The sequence below is a fragment of the Canis lupus genome, chromosome 35 (assembly GCF_003254725.2).
Source record: "Canis lupus dingo isolate Sandy chromosome 35, ASM325472v2, whole genome shotgun sequence".
NCBI lineage: Eukaryota > Metazoa > Chordata > Mammalia > Carnivora > Canidae > Canis > Canis lupus.
Genome location: NC_064277.1, coordinates 10,612,033 through 10,639,737, shown reverse-complemented (window position 1 = coordinate 10,639,737; position 27,705 = coordinate 10,612,033). Strand labels below are relative to the sequence as shown.

The 27,705-nt window shown below is 40.2% G+C and overlaps 1 protein-coding gene and 1 long non-coding RNA gene across 9 annotated transcripts in view; one reads left to right on the top strand and one right to left on the bottom strand.

Annotated features, from left to right (window-relative positions):
• Positions 1 to 813: 813 nt before the first annotated feature.
• On the bottom strand, positions 814 to 21,093 carry LOC112658412 (uncharacterized). 2 transcript variants are annotated; one of them, XR_003135689.3, is made up of 3 exons: positions 20,804 to 21,093; positions 11,508 to 11,592; positions 814 to 1,938 (listed from the first exon to the last, which is right to left on the bottom strand). It is a non-coding gene; the product is annotated as an uncharacterized LOC112658412 (long non-coding RNA). The 2 variants fall into 2 exon arrangements; XR_003135688.3 differs by lacking the exon at positions 20,804 to 21,093 and adding an exon at positions 12,512 to 12,696.
• Positions 21,094 to 21,339: 246 nt separating this feature from the next.
• MAK (male germ cell associated kinase) overlaps positions 21,340 to 27,705 on the top strand; it is a 62,351-nt gene continuing 55,985 nt past the window's right edge. For 5 of the 7 annotated variants that reach the window (XR_007408469.1, XM_035710493.2, XM_035710492.2 and 2 more), the window contains exons 1-2: positions 21,476 to 21,630; positions 27,258 to 27,584. Coding sequence is in view for 6 of the 7 variants with exons in the window: in XM_035710493.2 (XP_035566386.1) it covers positions 27,484 to 27,584 (101 nt within the window). In the remaining variant the exon portion in view is untranslated. The other 2 variants (XM_035710489.2, XM_035710490.2) reach the window with 2 other exon arrangements.

The following is a 27,705-nucleotide window of genomic DNA, read 5'->3' as shown; positions in this document are numbered from 1 at the left end:
CAATAATTTTGTAACTCAAGCTGTTATAAAAAAAAAAAAAAACAAGGTCTAGAGTACTCAAAATAATATTTCTTAAGTGATTATTCAATGCCGGCATTATGCTCAATACTTTTGACATACAACCCAATTTTATCCTCTGTCAAAGGATAGGACCACCGCTCAACGCCTGCAACAAAAAGCTGAAATTATTGCTGAACAAGAGAGAGCTGTGCTTATGAACCACACAGTCTCTGAGCAAAGCAGAGTTGTATAGGGTTTAGGCAGATGTCAAGTTCAGGGACTGAGTATGTTCAGAAGCACAGGTCTTAGGGTTGGGTTGATATTTAACTCTGGAGACAGAGTAATTCAGGTAAGACAGTTGTTGGTTGGCTGACCTTCAGAAGGATGGTCATTGCTGTGAGGCTGTTGCTAATTGGCTGTTTTTAAGAAGTGTGATCTTTACCGATTGGTTTACTGGTAACTGTAACAAGTAGTCATTGATCAGTTGGGATTACCTGTTGCTAAAGCCAAAGGACGACTGGTTCCTTCCTTGAAGGGGAGTATCTTTTTTATTCTCACAACACAAAATACCATGATGCATTCCATTACTTTCCTCATCCAGAGATTTGAGAAACTGAGACTGAAAGAAGTTTAGTAACTGAAGTCACAGAATTGTAAGACGGCAGCTTAAAAGCAGCTCTCTCTATTGCCAAGTTTCTGTTCTTAAGCACTAAATCATATGCTGATCCTGGAGCTAGGATAAGGTGGAAACGATACTGCTCTACCTTGAGCTCATTATACCTTGAGTGTGTATATTAGGTGAGGTGTTAGTCACCGGAACCATTTTCAGAAAATAGTGAGGAGGATGGGAAAATGAAAATAGTTTGTTGTTTGGTGTATTAGGGTTCCTTTTTTTTTTTTTTTAAGATTTTATTAATTCATTCATGAGAGACATAGGCAAAGGGAGAAGCAGGCTCCCTGCGGTTAGCTTGATGTGGGACTTGATCCCAACACCCTGGGATCATGACCTGAGCAGAAGGCAGACACTCAAACACTAAGCCCACCCAGGTGCCCAGTCAGGGCTCTTCGGAGAAACAGAACCAATAGATAAGTTGCTAGAAATATATAAAAAAGAGAGAAAATGAGAGAGAGAGAAAAAGAGAGAGAGCATGAGAGGAGAGATTTTTAGGGAATGGGCTGACATGATTGTAGGGCCTGGCACGTCAGAAATCTGTCAAGCAGATCCACAGGCAAGAGCTGATGTTGTGGTCACCTTGAGCCAATAGAGCAACAGGCTGGAAACTCAAGTAAGGTTTCTGTGTTGCAGTTTTGAAGCCAACTTGCCTCTTTGGGCAACCTTAGTCTTTCCTCTTAAGGCCATCACCTGACTGGATGAGGCCCACCCACCTGAGAGGAGGAATGTGCTTTCCTTGAAGTCTACCGATTTAATGTTAATCACATCTATATGTACCTTTACAGAAACATCTAGATTAACTTTTGACCAAACAGCTGGGGATCACAGCCTGGTCAAATTACTCATAAAATTAACCATCACACTTGATAAAGTTGGCAACGAGGGACCAGGGATATTTAGCTAGAAAAAAAAGACTTAGATGGAACATGATAAAGTCTAGAAATAATTAGATGTAATCTCACACAGAGATGGGATCAAAAGTACTGCAGTGTGGAGTTTAGGGGTGTGGTCTTGACACACAATTGCAAATAGTGAGGCTAAGAAAGGATGCTGCTTCCAGGGTGCGCACAGCTGTTTCGTGGGGGCTGGTGTTTGGACTTAGCACTTCTGTGCACTGTGAAGATGCAGTAGGCAGTTCCTTCTGTGGGAAGACTGGAGGATCCTTCCCTTAGGGTACCTGGAATCTCTCCTTCTTGCTTGCAGACAGATGTTCTAAATTACTCGGAAGACTTGTATAGCAACGTAGGAAATATGTGCTTTACAATCTGAAATAAAAGTGAAGGGGGGACAGAAAATAGGATGTATTCTAGAAGTTTCCTCAGAAGCAACCCATAGAGGGAAAAAGAGGGCAAGATCGCAAAAAAAAAAAAAAGCGCATCAGATTAAGCAAAAGTATTTTGTCATCATAGAGTCTTTTCCATGGGCCTTGGAATCCACGAAGCAAGCTAAGCCCTCTGAAAAGGGGACTCAGCACACCCTTAGAAGGAAACAGGAGGTGAGACTCCAACATTTCAAATATCTATTTCTATCACACATCCCCTGTTTTGGATTCCTTCAGGATTAATTTGGGACAAAGGCTCAATTCAAACTTACAAACTGTCTATCCATAAAACACAGCTTAGAACACGCACACTTTGAAGTTTGGATTTATTTTGACAAAATTTGATAATAATGTAATAATTTAGATAAGATCATGCATCATAAAAACTAAAACATTTTATATGGAGAAGAAAAGAGGACTAACAATATGCAAAGGTAATATAAAAGACTTTGTCTACTCATCAAAATGATAAGCTTACCATAGTAATCTATAATTCTTACTCTGTTACTAGCTGTCTGGTAGCTAATGACATGCTTCTACACTCTGCACTGCTGGTGGAAATACTGGAGATACATCTATGGTTGTCAACCATGGTCAGGGGACCCTGGAGGTTCAGTTCTCTGGTGAGAAAGTTGCCTTGAGTCGGTGAAATGAGCCATTTGCTAAGTTTGAAGGGAGTAGCAAGTGGAGACACAATAACAAATGCTATCAGTGACCTGTATCACTTGTGCAAATGCCAGGAAGACCATTTCAAGGTGATTTCTCAGGTATTTATAATAGATTATAAATCAAAAATGGCTGCTGGCTGATAACATCATGCACTTCACCTTGAATTTCTAGAGTATTCTTTGGACTGTAGATATGGAAGTTCTTAAAAAACATAAATATGTTGACTTTAATCCAGCAAAGAATGGAAAAATCTAATTTGAACTCCTATAATTACCACCTCTTCTTTAATCTGTTCTCCAAGGGAAATTCTAAGGGAAGAAATCAATTCTTCTTTTTTAAATATTTTATTTATTTATTCATGAGAGACACAGAGAAGAGAGGCAGAGACACAGGCAGAGGGAGAAGCAGGCTCCCTGCTGAGCAGGAAGCCCAACATGTGACTCGATCCCAGGACCCCAGGATCATGACATGAGCCAAAGGCAGACACTCAACAACTGAGCCACCCAGGTGCCCCAAGTAAGAAATCAATTCTAAACACAAAAACAGAGTAAGGGATGAAATCTCCATTTCTTTTTATTGGACATCTGTGATGGTAGGCTACCTGCTACACTGTAGGACTCAATAGACAGCAAGGATATCTGCCAAATAGGAATATTTTCTAAAAGTTCCATTCACAGCTTTTTTGGTCCCTAAATAATTCTGGCATCATAAGCTGTTAGAGTTTCCTCTCCACTCCCACTCAATCAGCTGTGGAATCACAGAACCTCATGCCAGGATATGCAGAAGCTCCCAGGAAGGGGTCTATATAAGTCCTAGTTCTCCAGAGAAACAGAACCAAGAGGATATACACCTATAGGTGCGTGGATGTACGCATATATGTGTGGATATATGTATGCAGGTACTATATACACACACACACACACAGATTTATTATAAGGAATTGCCTTGTGCAACGTAGGGGCTGGCAAGTCTGAAACCTCTTGAGTAGGCTGGCAGGCTGGACCCTCAGCAGAATTTGATTCTACCTCAGTAGTCTTGAAGTGGAATTCCTTCTTCTGGGACGCCTGGGTGGCTTAGCAGTTGAGCGTCTGCCTTCAGCTCAGGTCATGATCCGGGGGTCCTGGGATGGAGCCCCACAAAGGGTTCTCTGCAGCGAGCCTGCTTCTGCCTCTGCCTGTGTCTCTGCCTCTCTCTGTGTGTCTTTCATGAATAAATAAATAAAACTCTTAAAAAAAATTTCTTCTCAGAGAAACTTTTTGCTCTTAAGGTGTTCTTATTAGATGAGACCCGCTCACTTTCAGAGAGTAATCTCTTTTCAGGTCAACTCAGTACGGATGTTAATCACATCTACAAACTACCTTCACAGCACATCCAGGTTAGTGTTTTAGTAAACAACTGGGGATCAGGGCCTAGTCTGGTGGACACATACATTTGAACCATCAAAGGGTCATTGGCTGAGGGCTCTCCAACATCCCCCCTTGTTGTACCAACTGCCTGGAATGTCCTTCCCTGAGATACTTACATGGCTGATTCTTTCAGTCATTTCCATTTCAGCTCGAGTCATCTTCACAGGGGCTTCCGTGACCATCTACTCTTATCCAGCTCCCTTTCCACCTCCCTTCTATCACCATGCTCCGTCTCATTTTCTTCGTGGACGTTTTATATTAATAGTGGAGTTTTTGCTTGTTTTCCCCTATTGTTTCTCTGTCCCACCAGAATGTATGGTCTATTACAGCAGGTCCCTGACTATCTCATTTACCATTTGCTCATGTCCAAAACAGTGCTGGCATAGAGCGGACATTGAGTCAATAGCCATACAACTGATCGATAGAGCCAATGAGGCACATAACTCATTCTAATGTTAAATAATAGCTAACTTATAAGAAACTTATGAACGTGTTGTGACTTATACTAAGCTGAAATCGCCTCTGCATGAAAAGCCATCCATTTGTCCTAGATATATCTTTTGGACCACCCAAAATAATTCTTGCCTCATTCTATATCTTTTTTTTTTAGATTTTATTTATTTATTCATGAGAGACAGAGAGAGAGAGAGAGAGAGAGAGAGAGAGGCAGAGACACAGGCAGAAGGAGACCTCATTCTATATCTTTAAGCATTTGGACACAGTATTTTTGGCTCCTATTAATCATTTCCTATCCAGGCTAAATGCCTTCAATACCTCCTACATCATGGTTTCCAGAGTCTACCCTAATTTGTTCTTATCCAGATTAAAGATCGCTCTCCTAAGGCAAGCCTGCCAGAGTGGAACACTTTATTCTGGGCATGTTGTAAGCAGAACAAGTAGCAAGACTGCCACTTCTGAGACCTGAACATTATAACTCTACTAGTTTGACCTAATGGATCACTACCATTTCTAGGAGTCGTATCACACTTCTAAATACACAGAAACGTGAATCTTTATAGTGGCTAGAAATTTAAGAAATCCTTGTCGGTACTGAACACAATACATTGCGGAATTTTAAAACATATGTATCTATCTCAAGAAGTTTATAATCCAAAAAGAAAAAAACTTTACTTATAAGCAGAATTTTCAGAGCAGGAAGAAAGTTTCAAGGACATCTAGTCTCACCCTCTCTGTTGATGGAAAAGGCAATGGGGCCCCAGAGTAGCCAGTGATGAAATGATAATGAGCAAGACAGAACAGAATGTAATTGAGTGATCAATCATGTAGTGGAGACAATAAGAGCAGTAGCAGAAAATCAGAGTGGCAAGAAAATCAGTGGCACTTTGAGTTGCTGGTAAGAAGCTCAAAGAAGAAGGAAACCTGGGCCTTGGAGTGTGGAGAAAATTTGACAGATGGAGGACAGAGAGAGCCTTTGGGAAAAGTGAGCCCCTGCGAGGTCATAAAACAGGACAGAGCACGGCATGTTCCTGAGACAAACTCACAAGAATAGATAGTATTTATATAAAATATCAATATGTTATAAAATGTATAATTAATTAAATTATAAAAGTAGACTTTGTAAGTCTAAAATTAAAGTTTTGCAGAAAGCCTGCAGACTAAGGAGATCCCTTAGCAGACACTAGATAATGTGAACCAAATTTTATGAAGAAGTCTAATGTAAGCATCAAGAAGATGCTGTGAATAGTAATAACTAATCACACATAAGAAATGCTTATGTCACTGTGCTATTTATATGATATTTTTTTCTAATGCCCTAAGAGTACTAGAGGCTAGTGATAGTCCAGTGAACATGGTAGAAAAAAAATAACAGTGTTAATTAATCAGAAGAAACTGATTCACAGAAAAGAATTTGGGTTCTCTAAGTTTTCTTCTGACTTTATGCTCTACATTTGTCATAGCACAATCTAAAAAAAAGAGAGAGGAGACGAGGAAAGAAGGAGGGGGAAGGGAAGGAAGGGATGAAGGAAGGAACCACAGATGGAAGGAGGGAAAGAAAGGATTAAAATCTTGTATTTCTAGAGAGGGTGGTTGCACAACACTATGAGTGTATTAAATGCCACTGAATTATTCACTTTAAAATGGCTAATTTATATTATATAAATATCACCTCAATTATTTAAAAATCTGTTACTAGTTCAGAGGAAGTATAATAATATGGAAATAGAGACATCTAAAAATCCTCTCTTATTGGTTTACAAAAACAACATCTACATTTCCTCGTTGGATTCAGATGATTCAGGAATATACTGGTCTCGAATTTGGGATGGAGTAGTGTAGTGCCATGGAAATACCTCCGAATCTAGATTTTTTTTAAAAGCCATATATAATAATTGTCTTTAAAGTTGGCTGTGTGCCTTAGATTAAGTCCTATAATCACCTTGAATATACTTTCTGCATCAGTAAAATGGAGATAGAATTTTAAGGATCAGTTGTGGCAATGCTTTGCATATTCATTCAACAAATATGTTTGGAGCTCCTACTGTGTGCTCGACATTGCCTTGACACTGGAGATAGAGCAGAGGACAACTAGCTCAAAGCCTTGCCCTCGCTAAGTTTACATTCCAGTAATGGAGATTGGCGATACACAAAAGCTCAATAAGGAAATAGATAGTATGGCATATAGTGATAACTGCTAAGTAAGGAAACAGAGCAGATAAGGGATGTGCTGGTAGGAAGTATGCACATTTAGATGGAGAGACCACTAAGAATAAGCCCTTTGGGTTAAAATCTGAAGAAAATGCATAAGCGGGCCATGTAGATAAATGGGATAAGAGCATTCCAGCACAGAGAAGAGCCAGTGTTTGGCATGTTTGGAACAGCCAGTTTGCTGTACTCGGATAAGTAAGGGGAGACTAGTATAGGTAGGGTAGAGCCTTTTAGATCTTAATAAGAACTATGACATAGGATTGGCATAGGAAAACATTTGAGGGTTTTGAGCAGAAGGTCTTAATCTGTCTTTTAACAGAATTGCCCTGGCTGTTGCACTGGGAATAGATTGAGGAGGGGTAAGTGTAGAAACAGAGAGGAAGGTTATTGCAATGATATGGGTGAGAGATGATGTTGGTATGGGCCAGAGTTATGGGCTGAAGGGGTGGTAAGACATGGTCAAGTTCAGGGCGTATCACAAAGGTAAAGCCTGTGGATTTTTTTTTTAAGATTTTTAATTTTTTATTCAAGTGTGTGTGTGTGAGAGAGAGAGAGAGAGAGAGAGAGGCAGAGACACAGGCAGAGGGAGAAGCAGGCTCCATGCAGGGAGCCCGACGTGGGACTCCGCCAAAGGCAGTCACTAAACCGCTAAGCCACTGGGGCTGCCCCAAGCCTGTGGATTTTGCTAATGTGAAGAGCAAGAGAGAGAAGATTCAAAAGATGACACACTAAATATTTAGTCTGACATTAGCTGAGATGGGGAAGGCTGATGGAGGAGCACTTTGGGGAAATGGTGGAAGGAGAGAGTATCAGGAGCTCAGTTTTGAACATGTTAAGTTCAAACTATTAGATTCCTATGTGAAGCATTGAATAGGCAGTTGGGCATATGAGCCTGGAGTTCAGGATGAAGGCACAGGCTGGAGACACACATTTCAGAATCACTGGCATATAATGATACTTGGAATCCACAGACTGTGAAATGCTCTTCCAATATACAGCATTGCTACCTAGCCATTACTCATGACTATAACACATAGCAATCATTGCCCCCACTAACTCCTCTGTTGGGTCACCAAATATACTTTTGAAAAGATATATATTTTATAAAACATATTTTTTTTCTTTCTGGAATATAGGGCATATGCAAGAGTTAAGTTTTTCTTGTTCTACTTCTCAACTACTTTATTGCTGATCTTAAATACTAAGAAGTGCAGAGGTTCATAATTACCTTTAGGCTTGCAAAGTATTATCAATTGCAAGTCCTGAGAAGGCCATGTAATGCCATCCTCTTCAAGAATGCTTATCTTCTTAGGGATTGAACAGCTCAAATGTGAAATGCACAGTCTTAAAGAAGCATGAAGCTGCTAGATCAGCCAAGGTCTTGATAGTGATCATGTACTGAAGGATATACTGCCAGTCTTTGATAAGAAATATGCTGGTAGTTAAAAATATACAGACTTTTGAGCATTCGATCCCTTAAAAAAGAATTGAAAGAAACCTCCACTAAGATTTAACCACTTAAAAAACAATTATTTGAGGCTGAAACAAAAATGTAAAACACAAGGATGGGAGTATATAAGGGAATTCCAAGAATAACGATTCTATTAAATCACTGAAATCTTGATTTATGTGAGAATTGGAATACATATTTTGTGGGGAACCTGCATGGCTCAGTGGATGAGCATCTGCCTTTGGCTCAGGTCATGGTCCCAGGGTCCTGGGATCGAGTCCCACGTCAGGCTCCCCACAGGGAGCCTGCTTCTTCTCTGCCTATGTCTGCCTCTCTGTGTCTCTCTTGAATAAATAAAATGTTTTTTTAAGTACATATTTTGCCACTTTGCCATTATATATCTACATGTCAATTCATAAAAATATGAACAGAAATATTTGGGAGTCAGAAAATATAATATTGCTTTGAAATTTTTGAAGTATTGATACTTAAAAGTAAATTCTTGAATTTTTTGTTCTGAAAATGGCGGAGTGACTTGTGTTGGACTCACTCTCTTTCAGGTAACAGTTCTAAACTCTGGGAAAATATAAAGTTTAATTACTTGAAGGTTCCGGAAAGTCACCAACTTTAGGTAAACATTGGAGGGCATTTGACCCTTGAGAGAAAGAAAGGAACCACACTGACTGCAGCTCTGCAGCAGAGCTCCTCTGCTGAGTGCATGCCCTAGCCCACACGAGGAGGAGCGGCTAGAACCAGAGCAGACACTGCAGTGTCTTTGGCTTGTCAGAGGATGGAGTGTGGGACTGGCAAAGCAGCTGGAAGGAGAGGGAGGAGTATTGGAAAATAAAAAGCCACAGAGAGAATGTCCTAAATCTGTGCATAAATTCACATTAAATTCTTGTCTGAACCCTGAATTGTGCTTGCCTAGATGAGATGCCAAGTAGACCAACGTAAAGCAACAGCTGGAAAGTTGCAAGACCAGAGCAATGAATCTGCTGCTCCCACTGCATGGGAGACCAAATTTGGAGTTTGCATCTCACCAAACTACAAGGGTCTGGTAAACACTGCAGGCTTCCTGCCAAAACCCTATAAGGGCCACAAGAGTAAAGGTTATATCCTAGTTCTAAAGAATCTACCCCAAAACTAACAGCAAAACTAAATTAAAGTCGTCTTTAAAAGCATAATACCAAGCATGCACAACTTCAAGGTCAGCAAGGAAATGACTGCATAAAACAAAAATCAACAGTCCATTAAGCTTCCCAGAATGGGTGAAAACCATCCACAGACAGATTCAAAAAGCTTGGTGAATCTCAGAAAGGATAATAAGAAAACCAGACTGTGAAACAGCTGAAAAATTAAAAATAAAGATCTTAAAAATCCTCAGACAAAAAATGAGGGGAAATGATAAACATAATTTTTGGCTTCTCCTCAGAAATAATAGAAGACAGAATAACATCATCAAAATTCTGCAAAAACAAAAACTGTGTCAATCCAGAATTCTATATCCTGTAGAAATGTTTAGAAAAAATAGAACCACAATAAAGATACATCCTACAGGCATCAAAAGGATAGTAAGGAAAAATATGAACAACTGAAAGCCAGGAAATCTGACGATTGGGATGAAATGAGAAAATTTATTGAAAAACAAACTTGCCAAAACTAATACAAAGAGAAATAAAATTTATGAACCCTTCGTTTATTTCAAAAGATGAACTTGTAATTAGAAATCTTCCCACAAAGAAAACCTCAGGCCTCAACAATTTCACCGTTAAAGGCTATCCAACATCTGAAGAAGAAATCAAATCCGTCTACTCCAATGCTTTCAAGAAATCAGAGGAGGGAATAGCCCCTAGCTATGTTCATGAGTCTAGCACAGCCACAATATGATAATTTGACAAAACACTGCAAGAAAGAAATTGTGGACCAATATCCCTCATAAACACAATTGAAAAATCCTTCCCCAAATATTATTAAATTGAATCAAGAAATATGTAAAACATTTATGTAAATATAAAAATATTTTTTAAAATATATAAATATAATATGTAAATATTTATTATAATATATGCTTTTATATTTATATAAATATATTTATATGTAAAAAGTGAGGTTTATCCCAGCTTAGTTTGATTTAACATTTTAAAAATTAATGTACACTAGATATCTACCTGGGGAAAAAATGACCTGAACCCCTACATCACACTGCACATGAAAATTAATTTGTGATGGAGTACAGACCTAAACGTAAAAGCTAAAATGATGAAGCTTCAAGAAGAAAACACAGGAGAATATCTCTGTGACTTTGTGGTAAGTAAAGATTTCTTAAAACACAAAAACCACTAGCTATTAACGAAAAAAATGATAAATAGGACATCAAAATCTAAAACCTCATCTCCTCAAAAGACACTGTTGAGAAAATAAAAAAGCAAGACGCAAGGAGAAAATATTTGCAAAACGTGTATCTCACAAAGAACTTATATGCAGGCTACATAGAGAACTCAAGCTAATCAACAAGACAAACAACACAGTAAAAAAAAAAATTGCCAAGAAACTGGAGCAAGTGCATCGCGAAAGAAAGCATATGAATGGCTAACATCGAAAGATGTTAACATTGTTCGTTGTCAGGGAAATGTAAATTAAACTAAATGAAAGATTTTGCAGCCAGTAAAATGGCCAACTATTTTTTAAAGCTTCATTTTCATTTATTTAAGAGAGAGAGAGAGAGAGAGAGCACATGTGCAAGCACGTGTGCGGGGAGGGGTAGAGGGAGGGAATTTCCAGCAGATTCCCCGCTGAGCACTGAGCCCAACAGGGGCTGAATCTTGCAACACATAACATCATGACCTGAGCCAAAACCAGGAGTCTGAAGCTCAACCTACTGAGCCACCCAGGCACCCCTGGATTTCATTTCTTTGCTTGAAAAAGTGTTATATTCCAAGAGTTCTAGTATTATATTCTAAGAGTTCTTCTCTGTTTTCTGAATATTGCTTTTTATAGGATCATCTTTTTTCATAGATATAACATTTCCCATTTGTGTCTTGGAGAATATTAGCTATTGTTTTGGTTTGCTCTGCTTGTTTTCTCTTTTAATGTTCCCTGTGTTGCTTTCGTCTCCTCTGAGTCACAGAATTCCCTGGCATCTCACATTCCTTATTGGGGTGGCACTTGTGAAATTAGGGGGACTTAACTATCAGTATCTGCAGGATTTCTTCTTGTTCCAATCCACTTCCCCAGAGAGTAATGTTCTCATCTATTACCTATGGCATAAGCCAGAAGTCATCTTTCTGGAAGCCAAACAGAGAAAGTGGCCTGGGGTCTCACCATTCGGAATGCAAGTAGCTCCCTAAATGTTCCTATTTTAGCGGGTCCTGTGTCCGGCCTTCTTCTGTCCGAGGGAGGGCAGCCTCTGGTTGGGAGTGAGAGAACAGGATCTGAGAGTCTGTTTCTTTTATGGATTTTCAGCCAGTCCTCCTATCTTCAGCCCCACCCCAGCCACTTTCTGGGGTCCCTCGAAATAGCTGATTGCTGAACTTCATCTGAGTTTGGCGGCCTGAGTCAGCTTTCTGCTCCTTAACAGCTAAGTCTTTGCGATTATAGTTTTACTTGAATGGGTGAACATTTTTCCTCTGGAAGAACTACTTTACTTTTCTTGATTCACCCAGGATTTAGGCTCTGTAAGGACTGTTCACAAGCAAACAAACAATAAGCATGAGATGTTAAAATACCAAATGGTTTGGGCTAAGTCTAACTTTTACTTTATAACTAAATAAAACTCGTTTCTATCAAAAACCTGTGAGTCTTGAAACTTAAGTAAACATGAAACAAAATAAATACCTCTAAAATCTACGCAGGAAGCTGATTAAAAACTATGCTGACCAATCAAAGATTGGTGTGTGGTGTTCCTATAATATGAAGCTTAACTTTGCCTCCTGTGGCTAAAAAAAAGCTGCATTGATTTGCTGAGATTTTTTTAAAACATAATCTCCCCCAAATACAACCCAAATCATGAAGTGTGCATTTTAAGAAATCAGAAAAGGTGGGAATGGGATTTGCAATTTTAATAGTCACTCATCCTGATGATGTCCCACTAGTATTTTTAAAATTCTATCTCAGGGGTTTTAAACTCCATTTAGGACAAGAACTTGATGATATATCATCTTACAGTAAAATCCTCTCAGTCAGTGAATACAACACATAAACAAAGTTGCTGGACCTAGAAACATATTGATAAAGATCTGCTCCACAAATCCATTTGACAGAAGCAAACAGACTTGAGGGGAGATAATTTATTACTTCCTCCGAAGCAGGACACTCTATAGACTTACTTGTGAAAGAAATGAAGTGAACTGAAGAGTCTGTTTAAACATAGTGCAGTGACGTGGCTGCTTCTTGACAGATAGACCAGATCTCAGGTTCCCATCCCTGCCCTGTGGCCCTTCCAGCCAGTTCTAGTCCCCCGCAGGGATGTTTTGTGCCTGAAACTCCAATAAAGTGTTTTGCATTTAATATCTTTTGGTCTCCTACATATGGGCCCTCCCTAGAAGCCTCTGGACCTTTCTGAGGAAGGTGCAAAGGGCCTCAGAACTGGGAGGCAGTGGACCAAGATGCTGCTGTGTATCATTGATTGACACTGATACCCTTGCTCTGGTAAAAAGCTACAAGCTGTGAACACTGTTAAAGACCAACACATCCAAAATAAACCAAACCAAACCCACAAAACCAACAACAACAAAACAAAAAAATACAACATAACCACACATACTCTTGCTTTCTACTTAATCTACTTACCTGGTGATAGAGAGTTATTTTCTTTCTTTCGAGTAGAAGCTCTTTGTTTAAGGAACTGGTTTCTTCAGTGATACCAGTTTTTATTTTATAATAAAATTTTAGCTTAGAAAATAAAGTGGAAAGGAATCCAGCAAAATATTAAACTGTAAACACAGGAAAGTTGTATTTATTTTCTCCTTTTAAACTTGCCTGTGTTTTCCAATTGGTTTATATTTTAAAAAGTAAAATAAATGTTAATTTTTTAAAATGTTAATTTTTTAAAATAAAATTGTAAGTGCTTCTAATGCAAAGAAGTTGCTCAAAAAAACAAATCCAAGAAGCAATTTGTTAAAAATATCTCTATAGGGGCGCCTGGGTGGCTCAGTTATAGAGTGTCTGCCTTTGGCTCAGGTCATGATCCTGGGGTCCTGGGATCAAGTCCCACATTGGGCTCCCTGCATGGAGCCTGCTTCTTTCTCCCTCTGCCTAGGTCTCTGCCTCTCTCTGTGTGTCTCTCATGAATAAATAAAATCTTTAAAAAATATATGTATCTCTATAAAAATATAAGTGAATCAAACCTAAAAGATATAGCACTTACTAACCTGCATATTCCCCCAGAAAAATATAAATTCTTTTCCTAGAACATGAGCTGCTAAAAGACAGAATCTGTATCATTCATTCATTTAACAAATGTTTATTAAACACATACTATGTGCCAGGCACTCTCCTAGATGTCGTAGAACAATGAACAAATCACATGAAACACCTGCCCTGTGAAGATTATAATCTGGTGGGGATGAAGGGGAAAACAAATAATAAACAAAATTAATCATTAATTATATAGTATATTATAGAGTGGTAGGTGCTATAAAGAAAACTAAAGCAAGTAGAATCATTCTTAAAATTATGACTATGCAAAATTTGCTTTGAGTTTATCTAAAATCTGACCATGATCTTATATAGTCAACAAATTTCTTTAGAAAATAGTTTAATTGAAATCCAACTCATTTGACATTAGCTGGCTCAGAGTTGGGAGCTGAGGAAAATAGTTATAGAGGACAGTATGGTAAAAAGAGTATTGAATCAGGAATGTTCTGATCCCTCAGTCATTAACTGAACTTCAGGGCCACATATTTGGCATTGAGACTGAGGGAAGAATAGGGGAGCTGGACTGACTGACTGGATGACCCTACATCCTGTATTCTGGGGTGCCAGGGGAAGGCATGGAAAGATGGGACAGCTAAACTTCAAATATGGGAAAGGTTAACATGTGAGAGAAAAAAGTAAGTCTTCCCTATGGTCCCTTATAAGTCAGGAACACTTGCAGTTGTTAGTGGAAAGGAAAAATCAAACAACCAAGCAATATGAGGAATGTTCCAGCTCTTCCAGCTGAAAAGACCAAGAATAGATTCAGGCATGGCTCTCTGCAGGTGCTCAAATGCTGTTGCCTGGAAAGTCTCATGCCCTCGCAGCCCTGCATTGTGCTGTGTTTGTCCTCAGCAAGGACATGTTGCAAGGCTGGCCCCCAGCCAGTCTGGACTGTCATTTTACGCTAAGGATCTGCAGCAGAAAAGGAGCCCTTTTCCCCCATGACTCACAATCCTGTGCCCATCTACATAATCCAATCACTGAGACTGAGTGGCTCATGGGCCATCCCTGAAACTGAACCACCTAGACAGGAATCAGAGGTGTCTCCCCAAAGATACCTCCTGACAGGGAGAGGCAAATGCTAGACAGGCAAAAACAAGGGACCCCACTGCAGAACATACAGGGTAAAATTTAGAGTCTGGTCAGGAACTTACAAAGTAACATGTTGCCATTCAGTAAAAGGACAGTGTAAACCATCAAAACCATCCCAAACTGAGATTAGAGGAGGTAGCAAGTTGCATCAGAGGACAATCCAAGACTTGCATTTCTAAGATTGCTAAGGTTTCAGTGGATCCACTGAACCAATCAATCAATGGATGGATCGCTTTGTGATTGGTCACTGCAATGCCTCCCTGTCTCCACTGCTGTTAAACTTCTCCATCCTACCATCATCTCTTACCCAGGGGACTGCAAATGTCTCCTGGCTAGCCTCCCTCCTCGCCACTTGTCCTCCTACAATTCATTCTCCAGAGAACAGGCAGAGGAAACATCCATTTACTCATCCAACAAACATCTATCGAGCACCTGGCGTGTGTCAGGTACTGCTCAAGGGACAAATAAATTGGTGACCAAATGCATAAACCTCTGTCTTCAAGGAGCTTCTGTTCCAGGAGGGGAGGCAGAAAGAAAACAGCATAAACCAGTAACATAGAGGCTATAATAAATGGTGAGAAAATGCTAAAAAAAAATAAAAATAAAAAATAAATTTTTAAAAATAAATAAATAAATAAATAAAGCAAGCAAAGGGGCATGCATAAAGTATGAAGGTTGTGGGTAGTTTGGAGGGTCAGGGAAGACTTTACTGAGAAAGTGATTTTTTGAACAAAGACTAAAAGGAAGTAGGAGACTGAGCCACAGTTATCTGCAGGATGAGCATTCGGAGCAGGGGGAAAGCCAGAGCAGTGTTCAGAGGCAGGAGCACTGTAAGCGACAATGAGAAGGCCCGTGTGGCTGAAGCAGAACAGAGGGAGACTAGTAAGACATGAGGTCACCCTGAAAAAAAAAGGTGGCCTGATAAACATTACAGGCTTTAGGGGTCATGAAAAGGACCACACAACAGAGACGAGAGCTGTTGCAGGGTTTTAAGCGAAGTAATGAAACCCCGTCTTGTGTTTTAACAGGATCACTTGACAGGGGTCGGCTTGAATTAGAACAGTGATAGTCTCAAGGGGTTGGGGGGGAGGGGCTGGTGTTTAAAATGTAAATCTGATTCTATCACACCCTACTTAATTCCCTGCAAAATGAATTTGTCTTATGACACGCAAAACAAAATTGAAACTCTTCTCCAGACCCACAAGGCCCTGGGTCACAAGGATCTTGCCTCCTTTTCCAAACTTGTCCCATAGCATTCTCCCCCTCTGGCAGGTGCCCATCCCGTCCTTTCCTTTGCCATACCCTTCCCCCTGGTCTTTATTTGGCGGTCTCCTTCTGTCCTCCAGGTCTTGCCTTAGGTGTTTGTCCTTGACAGGACTTTGGGAGTAGGCTTCTTGGAGTCTTGTTCAATATCCTACTCCCCAGCACCTACAACAGAGTCTAATAAGACATGGTATGTGCTCACTGAGGTCTTGTTAAGTAATTAGACTGCAGATGGATAGCTTTATTTTCCCTTTAACTTCTCAGAAAATAGCACATAGATATAGACAGACACACAAGGAGGAAATGACACCACTCATGATGCTTCAATAGGAAACAGGGCACAGCTGTATGGACCACACCACTCTGAATTTATAAAATGCAAACACAATCAGGACCATAATAAGTACTTCTTTCAGAAGGAGTTATTGTTCTCCTGTCTGAGGCTAATTCTTCCTGCAGCCCTAGTCCATCTCCACAGTCCCATTCCCTACTTCAGATTCTTGCTTATTTATTCATCCTCCTCTTATGTCTCTCTGCTTTCTCACTACCAGTTATGCCTCCAATCTTCTAAACATCCTGAAATCTTCCTTGTTGAAAAAAGTCTCTTTTCTCCCCTTTATTGACCAATTCATCCCTTTTCCCTTTCTTCACGGGAAAACTATTTTCAACTCCTCGTACCTCGTATACTACCCAATCCACCTCAGTCTCACCTCCATTTCATTAAAATAAGAAATGAATGAATAATTAACGATGATGATGATGTTAATTGTAAGGATCAGGATAGATATAAAGGACTGCTTAGCAGGAGGTGGTCAGTATTTCAGTTCCTCTAGCAACTTCCAAAGTTATGCATCATTAGACCATTTCACAGAAAAGAACATGGACTATCAGAGATACTGAGTACTTTGCCTAGAGAAAAATAATAACCATAGTCAGTAAGAGGAGGTAGAGGGATTAAAACAAAAGTCTATATACCTTCCACCAAACCACCTGTCCGTATTGCAATTTTCATCCCCGAGGTCATCAACAAATTCTAAACAACAATTCTAGTGAATACATCTTATTCTGTTAGCAAGCTGCGTCCTAAATATCAGAAAAGCCTAACTAAGAAGGCTACTTTTTGGGTCTGGGAATGCTTACAAATTTTTCCATACAAATTAATGGTAATTGTTTCATTGCTTTATGCCATTTTGGCTTACAGAAGTTTTCATAGGAACACTCTACTTTTGGATAGCAGGGGAAACCTGTATTGTGGTTCATATTATTAACTCCATAAATTATTATTAATAACAATTATTAATAACTGTTATTTTACACTGAGAATAGTTTTACATTTATACATGTATCCGTTTCTTTGCCCACACTATCTTTTTCCAACTCAGCCCTTCCTTTTGTGATTACTTTCCTTCTTCGAAAGTATGGTTTCTGTAAGTCCGTTCAGAGTAGGTCTATTACTAAAGATCTCATTTTTATTTTTTATCACTGGAAAACATGTCTATTTGCTACTGCTCTTGAGAAATAGTTTTCTTATGTACAATTCTAGTGTGACAGTTATTTCATTTCATTACTTTGAATGAAAGTGTTCATTATTTTTATTTTCATTTGAGGGGGAACTTTTTATTTTTTAATTTTTTATTTATTTATGATACTCACAGAGAGAGAGAGAGAGAGAGGCAGAGGCACAGGCAGAGGGAGAAGCAGGCTCCATGCACCGGGAGCCAGATGTGGGATTCGATCCAGGGTCTCCAGGATCGCGCCCTGGGCCAAAGGCAGGCGCTAAACCGCTGCGCCACCCAGGGATTCCGAGGGGGGACTTTTTTTAAGATTTACTTATTTAAATTTAGAAAGCGAGCGAGAGCACAAGCGGGGGAGAGGCAGAGGCAGAGAGAGAATCTCAGGCAAACTCCCTGCTGAGTGTGGAGCCCAATGCAGGGCTTGATCTCATGACCCTGAGATCATGACCTAAGCTGAAATCAAGAGCCAGACACCACCAACTGAGCCACCCAGGTGCCCCTTGAGGGGTAATTTTCATGTGATCTTCCAGCTTTCATTTCTAATATGAACAGGTCTCTGGTCACTCAAGTTGCTCTTCCTTTCTAGGAAGGTCATTTCTCTTTTCTCCCAGGCTGCCTTTAAGTTTCCTTTGTCTTTGACATTCTGCAATTTTGTTACTTTGTGTCTCAGTGTGTCAAATGCCCTGCTTGGCATTTGTTATGCCTTCTTTATCTGTGGATTCATATCTTTGATTGTAGAAAGTACTCAGCCATGATTTTGCAAAAATTGCTTCTCCTCTGATCTCTTTATTCTCTACTTCTTAGAATTTATTTAGTTATGTATTAGACTTTCTTATTCTTTCCATCATATCTCTTAGTCCATCACTAACATCTCCTATCTCATCTCTTTCTTCTACATTCTGAGTGATTTCTGCAGATTTTGTGCCAGTTCCCCAATTCTTTCTTTGATCCTATTATGCTGTTTAAAAATATGTTTTGCTTTTTCTGCTACTTGTCATTTGAGGGGGTTCATTTTTCATGTGGTTATTAGCCGGAATTTTGTGAAAAACCTGGGTGCCTAAATCGAACATGCTTTCTCCACTTTGGCCCCTCCCCAGTTTCTCTGCTTAATTTTCTAGTCTCTGGTTCAGCTCAGAGATAGGGCCACTGCTCCAGGGCTTGGTCTTCTTGCTATGCCGAAGATGGATTTGCCTTTGGGCCAGGTTTGCCTTTCCCATATGTTGTAGCAGGTACCTCTTAGAGGAGTTGGGAGTGCTTGGAGATCTTCTGTTCTTCCTATCGAAACAACGAGATTAAAACCTGTGCCTTAAGCATGATGACGTTGCTTCAAATCAGGAGGACTCTTCAGAGGATCTAGTCTACCATCATATCCGTTTCTTGTTTTCCTCCTTGCTTCTTTTTCTTTTTTAACTTACCTTTTTCATTCTGAAATATCATTTTTCCCCCAAGACTCTTCTGCTACTTCTCTGAATTTTCTTTTTCAGTCCTTCTCTCTCACACATCTCCATTTTCTTCCTCACCCTTTAAAGTATTTAAAGAGTTTTCCAGAATCCCAGTTCTCCTTTCTTAGTTTATCTCGTCCACATCCTTAGACTTCAGCTATAGTTCCAGTATTTCCAGCTCTTCCATCCCTAAGTTACAAATCTGTTTTAAATTACCCTCTCATATGGGGAAAATTAACAAGGCAGGAAACAACAAATGTTGGAGAGGATGCGGAGAAAAGGGAACCCTCTTACACTGTTGGTGGGAATGTGAACTGGTGCAGCCACTCTGGAAAACTGTGTGGAGGTTCCTCAAACAGTTAAAAATATACCTGCCCTACGACCCAGCAATTGCACTGTTGGGGATTTACCCCAAAGATACAAATGCAATGAAACGCCGGGACACCTGCACCCCGATGTTTCTAGCAGCAATGGCCACGATAGCCAAACTGTGGAAGGAGCCTCGGTGTCCAACGAAAGATGAATGGATAAAGAAGATGTGGTTTATGTATACAATGGAATATTACTCAGCTATTAGAAATGACAAATACCCACCATTTGCTTCAACGTGGATGGAACTGGAGGGTATTATGCTGAGTGAAGTAAGTCAGTCGGAGAAGGACAAACATTATATGTTCTCATTCATTTGGGGAATATAAATAATAGTGAAAGGGAAAATAAGGGAAGGGAGAAGAAATGTGTGGGAAATATCAGAAAGGGAGACAGAACGTAAAGACTGCTAACTCTGGGAAACGAACTAGGGGTGGTAGAAGGGGAGGAGGGCGGGGGGTGGGAGTGAATGGGTGACGGGCACTGGGTGTTATTCTGTATGTTAGTAAATTGAACACCAATAAAAAAAAATAATAATAATAAAAAAAAATAAAAAAAAAAATAAATTACCCTCTCATAACTTCCATTTGGATTTTCCTCACTCAAAATTTTCAAAACTGGCCTTTGATCTCTCCCCTATTTCACCCACAAATCTTGCTTCTCCTCCAGTATTTCTCGACTTAGTTTTGGAAAACACTGTCTACTACTCACCTAAGCCAGATGGGCCAGTCAATTTTAACTCCTAAATATCCCTTAAAGTCTGTCCCATTTCTCTTACGTTTCCATCCTGACTGCGCAGTCAGATCACCCATTCTTCCTGGTCAGTTGCCATCACCTGCTTTTCTTTCTTTTGCCTCCAGACTCACTGCTGAAATTTGCCCTATCCACTACTGCTTTTGTGATCTTTCTGAAATGTAGATATGAACACATCACTCCTCTATGGATAATCCTTCATTGGCTCCCCCATTAATGCATGGTAAGTCCTAGGCTTCCTAATTGGGCATATAGGCCCTCCATGATTGCACTTTAAAAGCTTTTTATTTTTCTGCCTATTTTCCTTTAACCTGCAAGAGGGGGGCCACCAGCAAATCTGTCTCGTTTACTTTGGCATTACTCTAGTACCAAGCCCAGGGCTGACACCTCATAGATAATTACTAAATGGATACCTCACTGCCTCATCTCTCATGCTTCTGATTCATGGACCCTTCTTACTAGCCAATCTGGACATTTTTTTGTCAGTGACACAAGTTTGTCCTCCTCTCACAACTCTAGGCTAGTTACTACTTACTCATTTATTTACACAATCACATTAGTTTATCTTGGAATAATTACCAGTAACACTCTAACCTGTACTTAGTAGGTTCTCTGAATGAATAAATGAAAAGAAACTTAGAAGTGTGGCCTATCACTTGACGGGATGAGCACTGGGTGTTATTCTGTATGTTGGCAAATTGAACACCAATAAAAAATAAATTTATATATAAAAAAAAAGAAGAAGTGCGGCCTAGGAGGTAACACATACCTGAAGAGTTGACTAATACAAGGGACTGCAATCCAAGAGCAGTCTTCCCCCAGGTGGGACATGCATAAGCAAATACAAGTACAGGCAAACATACATCTTTCTTCTGCCCATCCAAGTCTGCAAACCAGATGGAACGAATCAGAATCTTTTGTAGAAATAATCCAAGCGGGCAGCCTGGGTGGCTCGGCGGTTTAGGGCCACCTTCAGCCCAGGGTGTGATCCTGGAGACCAGGGATGGAGTCCCACATGGGCCTCCCTGCATGGAGCCTGCTTCTCCCTCTGCCTGTGTCTCTGCCTCTCTCTCTGTCTCTCATGAATAAATAAATAAAAATCTTTAAAAAAAAAAAAGAAATAATCCAAGCAAAACCAAAATCAGAATAGAGGGCCAACAAACCAACTTTCTCAAAAAAAAAAAAAAAAAAAAAAAATTGGAAAGGTAATCCAGAGTTTCTCCAGTCCCACAGAGAGCACCAGAGACTGCGCAGGCGCTAACGAAGCTGGGCCCAGGGAGGCGGGGCCTGCAGGACGGGGCGGGGCCTGTCCTGATGGCCACGCCCCCGTGGGCGGGGTGTAAGCGGGCCCGAAGCGCAGACGCCAGCGCACCCCCGCCGTTTCCTAGGAGACGGAACACACAGGACGCCAGAGCTTCACAGGGGAGCGAGAGAGGTAAGCGGCCGGTGCGGGGCCGGTGATCCCGAGCGGGCCGCGGGGCCGCCACCCTCGGCCGACCCAGCCCGAGCCCGTCCCGCGAGGCCCGCCCGGCATGTGCCCGGGGCGCCCCGTCCTACCGGGGCCAACCTCCGCCGAGAGAAGGGGCCTGGACTCTGGTAGGGGGAGGGACCGGGAGGGACGGGGAGGGAGGGGGAGGGGGACGGGGCGGGGGCGGGGCGGGGAGAAGGACCCGGGCGGACGCGAAGCGGGCAGCGGGGTAGGGTCCGCCGGCGCCTGCTCGGAGCCGGGCTCCCCGGGTCCCCTGGACCACTTTCCCGCGCCCCTAAAGGATGGGATGGGATGGGTAGGTTCTGGGAGGATGACGGCGGGCATCCCTCAGTCCGAGGGACCGGGGCCCCGACCTCTGGCTCCGTTTGGAGCCCCCGCCCCCGCCCCCGCCGCTCGCTCTGCTGCCCAGGCGGGAGGGGAAACTACTTTCAGGAGGGAGAAGCTCGGGACTGCGTTCAGAACTACTACAGAATAAAAAAGGAGGGAAAAGAAAGAAGCTGGATATAGCGATGTCCTCGTTGGTGCATCGCGGGGGACTCCCAGCGGGATCGCGGCGCGGGGTGGCCTGGGGCGCCCGGCTGGGTCCCGCCAAGCCCCCGGGGACGCCCCCTGTCTGGGCACCTGCAGGGCCCCGGCCCAGGGGACTGGTACCGGGAGGGCCCTGGCTTGCGGAGAAGAGGAGAGAGAGGGCGAGATGGAAACTTTCCTACCGCTGATAAGACATTTTAAGTTTAGGGGCAGGGAAGTGGGGAACAACGAAACTGATTTTAGGGGCTTTGGAATTTCAATTCTAGAAGAGATTAATTATGTTTAAATAATCACCTTGAATGAGCAGACCATCTGCCCTAATAACGAATTTCTTTGAGCCGAAGTAATGGTAGAGGCACAGGCTTTCCTTCCCTTAGGTGGGCAGCCTGGAGGAAGGGAGAAACTACTGCCTCTCCCCCCACCCCAAGGGGCCACTTAACTGCCAGTGCAAAGCTGGCCTTGGGCAAGGATGTTTGATCTCTTCGTTGGGGTGTTTTATTTTATGTTGGTTAATTTTGGAATGATTTGTGAATATTAGCACAAAGCACAATGCTGTTATTTTTTAAATACTGCAATCTTTGCTGTCCCCCTTGTAAAGCTCTCCTTTTCATTTCTGTAAACATATGTCTTGGTTACTTTGAGATCTTTTTTTTTTTTTTAAATTTTGCTCTTCACACAACTTAGTGGTTTTTAAGACGTTTTATCATTATTATGTTTAAACAAACGTTAACGCCAGCGATGGAGTGATATCATTACAGTAGGTTCTACAAAGAAAAGTTGAAGATTTCCAGACGTTATCTGTTCAGGGATTGGCAGACACAAGTTTTACCCTCCATTTGCCCTCTGTGTTAATCTTCTTTAATCCTAAATCCCTTTTAGCTGGCAGAGGCTATCGAGAATACAGCTTAAGTTTACAGTAATTGTGCACTTAAATGCACAATAATTGTACACTTAGATAAAAATAAGAAAACTGTAATGGGAGAGAAGTTATAAGGGTATTTATTTAATATTGGTCTATAATTGAGCCTCTAAATCTCTTAAGTCAAAATATAAGGTTTGTTTAGCTGTAGGAAAGTCACTAAATATTGCAGCTTAATTAGAGAAAATTTCAAGTTCCTAACAGTTCTGTTAAATTAAGGATCATAGTTGTATTACATTTACTTGTGTTCTGTCTTGTTGCATATATACACACACACACACACACACACATATATGGAAATATATATATAGTTGACCCTTGAACAATGCAGGGATTAGGCATGTGAGCCTCTGCACAATCAAAAATTCTAGTATAATTTTTGATTCAGCAGAAACCTAACTTAATAGCCCACTGTCGACCAGAAACCTTACTGATGACATAAACAGTTAAGTAACACATATTTCATATATGTATTGTGTACTGTATTCTTCCAATAAAGTAAGTGAGACAAAAGAACCTATTATTAAGAAAATCAGAAAGAAAATACATTTACAGTAGTATTATACGATATTGATTGGAAAAAATCTGCACATAAGTGGACATGTACAATTCAAACCCATGTTGTTCCAGAGTCAACTGTATAGATGGAAATATTATCATACATAAGAAATCACGTCAATACGTCTCCATTTTGCAGAATTTATCGTTTGTAGATCAACAGAGAAGAACAAACGTAACCTGTAGAGAAATATTACTGTGAGTGAACTGGGGACCTGTAGGCAGCCTGTGTTTTCTTAACTTGTATCTATTGCTTTTGACTAGTAATTAGTTGAGGACTTGCTATGGTACATCGATTAAAGTAGTTGATCATGTGCCATCAGTGAGTAGATACATGGAAATAATGATTTAAAAAAAAATTTTTTTCACCTTGATATCTGTGCCTCTTTACATGAAGCCGTTGTCTATATTTTCAGGGAGGATGCAGGGCTTCTAACCCTGGAAAACTATCTGTTTTGTAATTAATATGACTCAAAAGAGGATTTTCTAAAGTTTTTGTTTGGGAGTATAGTATGTAAACTTGTTTTAGGTTAGGTAGGGCTTAAACTGGAGAGATTCTCTAGGAGCCACAAATCAGACCTTTTTAAAATCTATGTCATATCCATGATCTTCATCACTCCACCCGCTGACTGATAAAGCTGAGAGTGGCTGTATTCCTTGTGTATTCTTCCTTGAATATTAGTAGACCCTATGCTTAGCCACCCTCACTTAAAACAAACTGTGTTTCCAGTGTTTATTTGGAAAGTGGTTGGTAAGGGTTGGCATGAAGTTTCTACAATTTCCACTCCAAAGATGGTTGGGTTTCCAGGCCACTGCAGAAAGTCATCAATGAGTGAATGATCTGTAGTAGCGCCAGTATTACTGGGGGTGGCGGTGGTTAATGGTCTTAATAGTGGAAGAAAGAGGTAATTCCGCTTTTGGAGGTTAACTCACTGCAGGGTAAAATTTTGACTTTTGTTTCTTGTACCATCTCAACTCTGCATTTCTGTTCCTACCTGGGCAGCTCCCTCTTTCATTTTCTTCTCATGCGATATGTCCTTTTCCAGAATTGCCTATATTACTTCCTGCCTATCAGACCCTCAGTGCTTGTCCTTAATTAGATATTAACATGAAAGAAATGATGATGCTGTTGTTTCACTGAATTTCTGAATTAAATTAATTTTCATAAGGGGAGCTTTCCTTAGACTTCATTCTTCCTGTACTCCTACTTTTTTTCCCTCCACTGTTTCTGGCCTATTATTTTTATAGTGTCCTGCATATAGTGCCAGATGCAGCCCCGGAGTCCAGTAGGGGTAGGGAGTACCACTTGCAATTTCCATTTGGTCAGTAGCATCTTGGTATTTTAGGGTGAGGAATTATGTTAGGAATCTTAAGGTGGAGGTAGGGGTGGGCAGCTTTCATGGTGGGGCAGAGACTGCATGGTTTTGAAGCAGAGGTGGGGGTGGGGGTAGTTCCTTTAGCTGTATTAGTGATTAGTAATCACTAAATTTTACTAATACACTAAAGGTAGTTCCTTTAGTGTATTAGTAAAAGCCAGTAAGAATGGATTGTTTAGAAGTTGGGGACTACCCTACCAAACATGAGCAGCCTCAAACCTAATGCAAGGCCTAGACCAAATCCATCATTGATTCTCTGATTGATTATAGATACATGATATTATAGATTATAATACAATGAACACTGTGGCCTCATCGATAAATACATTCTCTGTATTGTTACTTAAGCAGAAGGGATCAGTAAGCCTATAGAGAGGACTTTTCCTTAAAAGGGAGACATATATCACCTTAAATAAGGTAGCTAGGAAAAAGGTCAGGTGAACTTGTTGATAATAAATTGCAAAATACTGATTTAATAAAATTCTAAATGATAAGAATAAATACATTTTAATCCATTTTTTGTTTAATCATAGCACAGAGTACAAAATAAAAACGCAGGGGTGCCCAGCTGGCTCAGTTGGAAGAGCATGTGACTCTTGATCATGGGGTTATGAGTTCAAGCCCCATGTTGTATGTAGAGATGGCTTTAAAAAAAAAATCTTTAAAAAAAATAAACAACTCTAAAGATCTTTCAAAAATATATTTCCTTATACAGATAAAGAAAAAAATTAAGAAAAGCAAATACAAGTTTGGGTCAGGAACCATACAGAAGGGGTGTTGACTTCCTTTATATAAATGCATTAATATTTCAAATCCATGTGTATGTATAATGTAAAGACCACTTACAAAAAACTTCATTTTTCAGGCAAATGGGGAATCATTTTCTGGCATCTGCTAAGGCCATTTGCTCAGACTTAAGCTCAGAAAGAACCCCGAAACAGATCTGGTATCTATTATTGTGATTTTTCTTTTTTTTAAGATCCTGGCCACAGTTAGCACAGCCTAAATTAATTCACACATGACTTTCAAGAGGGTATTATCTATATAAAGTAAAATAAACGATACCCTAATGCACACTCCTTGTTACTTAAAAGTTCCACAGGGTTCTTCCCACATTCCCTATGGGCAAATACATTCCTGTAAGAGGAAACAACATAGTTTTATTGTCCTTCCCTGCATATTTGCTTCTTCCTCCTGAAGAAGAAGAGGAAGATTTGCTTTTGGAAATCTTAGGTACTGACAACTACACTATATCCCTGTGGGTCCTAAATTTCTATGTATAATAATTTCTATGACTTTATTTTGTGGAAATGAAACAGTGCTACAGTGAAAGAAAAGTAATCTTTGAATGAAGCATCAGATTATAAAAGGCATTTTAGAACAAATGGTGCCAAGCATTTTGCTACCATCTGCAACTCAGCATATAGCCTTATAACAGAATGACAGAGATTTTTAAAAGCAATACAAGAATGATAAATTCTAGGTATGAAAATGAGAAATGGTTCCTTGAAGTGTAGAACTAAGAGAGAACAAAGGGATGAAACTATTGAATGTTGTACTCGGGTACACCGTAAAGCCGAGTGTTCTGTTTTTCTTTAATTGCAGTAATCAGAACCTACTTGAAACCTGTACCCTTCTAATATATACAGATCCACAATCCTTTATCTGTTGTTTCAAAATTCACAAAGCTCTGAAGAAATGAAAAATTTGAAATAAATTTGTACAACACTGCAACGTAATGCTACCTGAATGATGTGATGCCAGTGTAGCCATCATTTATTTTACTGAGTGTCCGGTCTGTACATTTTTTCTGCAGCCTCATTAAGGTACTGCTTTGGAGGTGTTCCATAACCTGTGGAATATTCCCTGTATTACTTTTCTAAAATGTACAGATTCCTGGATTCCAGACACATCCAGCCCAGGAGCTTCACAAATAAGGGATCATGGGCCAAATTAAATGTAATGTAAAAATTGATTCCAAGAATGGATTTAGTGTAGTTAGTTGTCTGATTTTCCAGTGTCTGATTTGGAATAATATAGATTATGTTCAGTATAGAAAGAATCCTACAAATCATGAAGCCAGTATTTACTGAGTATTCATGGGATAAGTAGCATAGCACCATGTAAATGAAGTATTCATAAATGAGTATTATCAGTCTGTTATATGTAGACTGCATTCCAAGGACTACTGACAAACACATTGGTATCTATATTATAATTCTTCCCTGTGCTTAGATTACCAGTAAATTTTTTTGAAGAGATTCATTAATGAACATTTTTATTCATTAATAAAAGAGATTCATAAATGAGATTCACTAGTGAAATTTTTCATTCTTGTGTTTTTTTTTAATAGGGTGTTCATAAGAATGGAAGCACTTTTTCCTTGCCAGATTCCTTATTGGTATATCTCATGAACCTACATAATCTTGGGGAAGAGCCTGTGTCTAATGATGACAAACCTGTCACCCATGTAGCAACAACCATCTGAGGGGAAGAAACAAAAATAAAGAAGCTTTTAAATTTATATTCAACAAAGGAATCATTTCAGTCAACAACTTCTGTTGCATTATTTTTCCACGATGAACCGGTACACAACCATGAGACAGCTGGGGGACGGGACCTATGGGAGTGTGCTGATGGGCAAGAGTAACGAATCCGGAGAGCTGGTGGCCATCAAAAGGTACTGTGTGCGACACTGCCAAGTGTGAAGCTCTGATCTTTTTTTTCCTTTTCTTTAGAAAGTGCTCCAGTTTAGAGCCCCTGCTAGTTTGGCTAATGTGGACTGCTATCCGGGAAAAACA